Here is a 6,000-nt window from a genome sequence, read left to right on the forward strand (position 1 = left end):
ACATCTGGTTGGGAGCTATTTGAGTAAGGTTTGATTTTATACCTGACTCGCTCGCTGGGCATATATCTGACTCGAATTTGTGAAGAGTTAAATTCAGACATGATAGGTTAAATTCAGATGAATTAGATCCGGACGAATCTTTTGAGTTTGAAAAAATACAAACAACCCAGAAATTATCGCGATTCGTGATCAATATGTTATCACCGTGCATCCACTAAGCGATCCGACGCTGTTAATACGTAACAGTATCACCCCACACAATGGTATCCATTTATAATTCGTGCTTATCACTGGAAAAAGGTTTGAGATAGCGGATGACTCCAGGCATTGTAATATTATTACTATAGCCATTACAGTTAGCTCATGAAGGGGATCAAATTTGCAAGACCTTCTTCTAGTGGATTTAAGTAGATTCTTGACCATAAAAAACAAACAAACAAGAGCTGAATCAAAGGGAGAAGTTGTTAAATTAGCATAAAGATTGAGGGCTGTCATTATATTTTTTGTCCATTTTAGGTGGAGGTGAGGGATAAGATAAAATATTGTACGATAAAATGATCATTCAAAACTCCAAAGGTCAGGCAGGCTGCAATTGCATCCATTTAGACGATGTAAAAAATTACAAAATTTGCCGAAATGTGTGTCTTTCTTCAAGGAAGAAATTTCGTTAGATTTTCTGAAGAACATCAATTGAGTAAAGTTTTCTTTTGTTTTTGAGTTGAAATACTTGACTTTTTTTTTTTTACTTTCTACTGACAAATTTTACGAATATAAATGTCCGCATCATGGAGCAACTGATAGTGAATTCAAAGAAATTGAAAGATCGAAAGAAGATGAGAAATGGTGACCACGTTCAAGGAATCTCTTTGATATCTTTCTTTCTGTCATTTTTCATCAACTTCAGATGCTGATGGTGCAAGAAGAGGCATCCTGTGTTGTCAAAAACAAAATAATATTCACATAGCAGGGGCTGTTGCCAGTTTTATAATGCCGTATAAATGAATAATAAAAAACAGTTCTCAAATAAAATCTTGCATCCTGATGAAATGTAGTCCACCTTCTGGGGAAAATTCATTCTCTCTTTTCAAAGGAACAATTAGACTACACAATCAAGAAAAATACTCGTGTAGCTTAACCGTATACAGTTTGCTTCCAACCGGAAGGATGTTTGATGTCTCTGCTACTTCCCGTTGAGGAATGCACGGTTTGATTGAAAATGAATTATCTGCTACACCATGTTCAGTTACATTCACAGCGGCATTGTACAATGGACCATAAGACTACGAGTTCCATCTGGTTGGACAGGTGACCTATCTTAAAGTCGGATTGCCCATTGCCAGAAAAGGCTCCTGCTGCAACAAAATCAAACCGAGAATGAAAATCTACTACAGTTACAGTAAGCATTGAAGTAGGCTGCTAATTAGTGCACACAACACAAATGCATGGCTCATAGAAGTGGAACATGACTAGACACACAATTACAAGAGCTCAGAGGGGAAATCTCTTATGAGGTGGGAGCAGAAGGATATAACCATAATCAATAGAAAGAATGAGTTAAACAACGAACCTGTGAAGGATCTTGAATTGGAGGTGTTCCGTTAAAAATAAGTGACATTAGGAATGTGAGAAATCTTGCTGTACTCTTCTCCTCCTTCTATACACCTATCCACTAGAAGTGGACAGAAATGGATTTCCAGTTGTTGCAGTGAGGTAAGCCGCTGCATCTGCTCTGCTGAAGGCATATACTTAAGATTTTCGCATTTCCATATACTCAAGTACCTAAGCGAAGCCAAGTTACCCAACCACTCAGGCAGAGCCTCCAACGAATCAAAGTTATATATAAGGAGATACTGCAAAGAAGTAAGGTACTGAATTTGATCCGGCAGGCACTTGAGTTTGGACCATCCGTAAATGTACAACGTACGAAGCGATGGAAAGTAATGTCTCTGGAGAGTTCCTTCTTCATTATTGAAAGCAGGGAAGGGAGAGGATTCCAACTCTTCAGAAAACCCACCAATACCCAGAATTACAAGCTTGGGAAGATGTTCTATACCATTTGGGATGGACTTCTGCCTTTTACAGACATTGATACCAAGAACCCAGAGAGAGTTGAATCCCCGTAAATCTGGCCATGAGACTAATGCAGGGCAATTAAACAGCGACAACGAATCGAGAGAATTGTTAGGAAGTAACCGACTTTGCCCCTCCTCATCAAGCTCTTGGTCCGGATTAAAGCCTTGAAACATTTCACAATTAGAAACCTCAAGACTTTGAAGCATATTATTTCCTCTAAGCAATCCCCGAGGAAGAAACACAAGCTCTTTACAGAATGCAATGTCCACGGACGTCAGAGATGTTAGATTGCTATCTACCAATGAGCTTACTGGTTCGCCATTGCAGTGTTCAAGCTTCAGTACTTTGAGAAATGGAAACCGGTTTGGCATGATCGTCAACTTATGGCACGCCTTGATCTCCAGCCGCTCAAGGCGAGGAAAACTTGAAGGAAATGATGATGAAGCAGAAGATGGTGATGACATGTGATCTGACCATTCTAGCAAATTCGGCATACCAATTAGTGAGAGTTCTTCAAGAGATCGGAAAGAAGACACCTCGCCATTGTTGCTACCGTAGAACTCACTGCCAATAGTTTGCACACTAACAAGTCCAACTATTTTGAGAACCTTTAGAAAAGGAAGTGACCCAAGCGAAGGAAGATATTCACACTTACTGCAATTTAGAAGAACGACAAAAACCAAATTAGGAAGCACATTATCTTGCCTCATCATCCATGTGGGGAATTTTGAACCAACATAGTAGTGGATTCCCAGTCTTCTAAGGTTTGGATGAGGTTGGAGGCCTTCTAACACGTCAAAATCATCTCGAACGACATCATTACATGTTTCGTTTTCGGTCCAATATAGCTCCAGCCTAACAATATGTTGTTTGTCTTTTAAACAGGCACCTTGGGCATCATTTCCATCTCTTACATTCTCCAAATTATGAATTTGTAATTTACCACCAAGAAGATTTAGGTCTCTCAACTCTTCGATACGAAATCCACTGTCTTTCCCTACAACAAATACCGGCAAATATCGGAGGCAACTTAAATTTCTTACCTCCCTTGGCATTGGAGGTATCCATGCATTAGCTTGACTTTTACAGATAATAAGATGTCTCAAGTTGATAAGCTTTTTCATGCCCCGAGGAAGATCTTTCAGCTCAAAACAATTCTTCAGAATCAAGCTTTGCAGATGGTAGAGAGTAGTAATAGAGTTGGGTAATTTAGATAATCGAGAGTTTGAGAGATTGAGGTACCGTAAGTGTTTTAACTTGGCAATTGATGGAGGTAACTCCGTTATCGCGTTGCAGCTCAAGTCCAGCACACGTATGTGACTAAAGTTCATGAAAATCTGCATGGCATAAGTATTATCAATGAACTCCGGTGTAGTAGAAATGAACGTCCGCAATTTTTTCACCTTGGACAACTCCATAGCGACAAATGAGAACTCATTTTCAAAAACCAAACTTACACGCCGAAGACCATTAATTTCCTCTTCTGGCTTCTTGTTAAGATTTATCATAGAGCATTCAGTTCTAGCAACGGATTGTGCAAGATCATGCACAAGATCATGCATCTTACATGATTTTATACCTCCCAGCTCATTTTTTTGCTCATCTTGGAAGAATGAATATCTTAGCAAAGTGTTAAAATATTCATTACCAATCTTCTCCATTTCTGCGCTTTCTTTACCGGGACTAAGGAACCCTTCGGCCATCCACTGCTGAATTACTTTCTTCCTTTTGAAAATGTGATCTTTCGGAAATAAAGAACAATGTGCAAAACATTGTTTTAAATGTGGCTCAAGGTGATCATACCTTAACTTCAATATCTTTATAATCTTTTCTTCGCCTTCGGGATGATTCCAGATGACGTTATTTTCAACTGACAGCCACTCGTTTTCACCCCTTTTGGAGTACATCATACCCCCAAGAAGCTTTGTTGCTAATGGCAATCCTCCACACTTTTTCGCAATGTTCTTTCCGATCTTGATTAATTTTTCTGTCTTCTCTACTCCTCCAGACCCGAAAGCAATTTTCTGGAAGAGAGTCCAACATTCTTCGTTGGATAACCGTTCCAAACTATATCTGTATACAGACCGTGTCTTTAAAGTAACTTCATTACTTGGTGTTGTCACGATTACCTTGCTTCCATGAGCCCCAATGGGCAACAAAGTTTTCAGCATATCGTCCCACTCATTGTGCTTATTGTTCCACATCTCTTCAAGAACTATCAGATATCTCTTATTCTGAAGGTTCTCTTTGAGGCTATTCACCATGACATCCAAGTTTGAAATATCTTTCTTCGTCCCGGTAATGGATTCTAATAACTTGCCAAAAATCTGCTTCAGATTAGAATTTTGAGATATGCATACCCACAGTCTTTTCTCGAAATGACGTATGACAACGTTATCACCATAGACACTTTGAACAAGTTTGGTCTTGCCAATTCCCCCCATGCCAACGATGAGAAGTATACGGTAAATCTGTTCACTGTTAGAGATATTGGTTAATACATCTATTATCTTTGATTTATCGTTTTCCCTTCCGATAAGACTTGAGTCACCTACAAGGGATGAAGTTCCTCTGATTCTGATAACATTATCCTTACTTGTAGTATTTCTCTGAGTGCTGACATCGAAACAGAACATGTCTTTTTCTTTTGCCACTTTATCCAACATTTGGTTAAGATCTTTAACTTTACGAGCCATTTTGACACGAAATGCAAGTGTGTTCGAGGGCGAGAAGAAGTTCTTTACCCTGTTCCGTTTACGGCCTTGAATAAGCATTTTACGCCTCACAGTTTCGTAAGCGAATTCATCCAATATGTCTTCAGCTTCGTAAATTATGTCTTTAAGTTCTCGAAGCCAAATCTTCACTGCATCTTTCTCTACTTGTTGCTTCTCCGCATCACTTAATACAGTTTGAATACCGAGTAAAGTTCCTTGGAGTTTTAGCATTTCATCTTTAACACTCCCAACTAGATATATCCCATCGGAAGCAATAGAAACCAACCTGCTCATTAAGGATTCACTCGCAGCAATAATAAGAACTTCAGCCATATTTGTCAAACTTCGTAACAAACAGAATAGTTTTACTGACGGAAATGAAGAAAAAGAATTAGTGCCCTCTTCAATATATCTTGGAAATTGTTGAAGAAGAGTTAATTAAGAGTAGTAGAAGAAACTTAATTAAAGACGTAAAGAAGATTAACTCTTCGCCTTTTTCTTATTTTGTATGTACCCGCTCCTTTGTTTTCAGTATCGTCTAATATGATCAAGTTGAAGCTTGGTTCCAACTCCCTCCATAGTCCATATCAACAAGCAAAAACAAAACTAACTCTTGAACACTCAATTCACTCACATCACTAGTAAGAACATAGACCGTGATTTTCATCCTCCGTAAACCGAATAAAGAAATAAAATTCTCGCTCTCTGTAAAAAAACCGAAACTCAATGATGAAATAAGATTTAAAGTAAAAGCTTGTTCCGACCCATAATTCCACTATATCACTAAGTTCAACTATAGAAATGATGAAAGCAAAAGTAACTATATCAAGTTATCAACCTTTTTACAAAGTTGATAATGATCAGTTCCACAAAGCAATGTCTGCTGACTAGGAGGGAAAGTTGAAAGATGAAAAGCTGAAATTGGGTATGTAATTTTCTTCCATATGCTGTTTGTATGTCCAGGAATTGGTTAAGTGTCTCAGTGGATGGTCCTGCTCTATATGGGTGTCAACTGTAAAGATAGATACATGTCTTTGGCTGTGAATGTAGAGAGAGATTTTCCTGGGAGGACCTAAGTTAGGTCAAGATCACTATATACAAGTAATATTGGTAAGTATTTACAGCGTTGGGAGTATACTCCATCAATGGCAGTACTTGGTATCTACAATCTGGTGATATTCAATGTTATCTAGTGAACAAGTTGATTTCTAGC

General features: G+C 38.4%; 1 protein-coding gene across 2 annotated transcripts; it reads right to left on the reverse strand.

The window, feature by feature from the left end:
- Positions 1-1,047: 1,047 nt before the first annotated feature.
- On the reverse strand, positions 1,048-5,531 carry LOC113318069 (disease resistance protein RGA2-like). 2 transcript variants are annotated; one of them, XM_026566196.1, is made up of 2 exons: positions 1,568-5,531; positions 1,048-1,349 (listed from the first exon to the last, which is right to left on the reverse strand). In XM_026566196.1, exon 1 carries the CDS (start codon positions 5,118-5,120, stop codon positions 1,599-1,601), a length of 3,522 nt encoding a protein of 1,173 aa, XP_026421981.1. In that variant the 5' UTR covers positions 5,121-5,531; the 3' UTR covers positions 1,048-1,349; positions 1,568-1,598. The 2 variants fall into 2 exon arrangements, with proteins under 2 accessions (XP_026421981.1, XP_026421990.1); XM_026566205.1 differs by having other exon boundaries at positions 1,048-1,352.
- Positions 5,532-6,000: the final 469 nt, after the last annotated feature.

The sequence above is a fragment of the Papaver somniferum genome, chromosome 1 (assembly GCF_003573695.1).
Source record: "Papaver somniferum cultivar HN1 chromosome 1, ASM357369v1, whole genome shotgun sequence".
Classification (NCBI taxonomy): Eukaryota; Viridiplantae; Streptophyta; class Magnoliopsida; order Ranunculales; family Papaveraceae; genus Papaver; species Papaver somniferum.

What these genes read in the sequence shown, in the direction of transcription:
- LOC113318069 (XM_026566196.1), bottom strand. Translation starts at nt 5,120, where the DNA reads ATGGCTGAAGTTCTTATTATTGCTGCGAGTGAATCCTTAATGAGCAGG.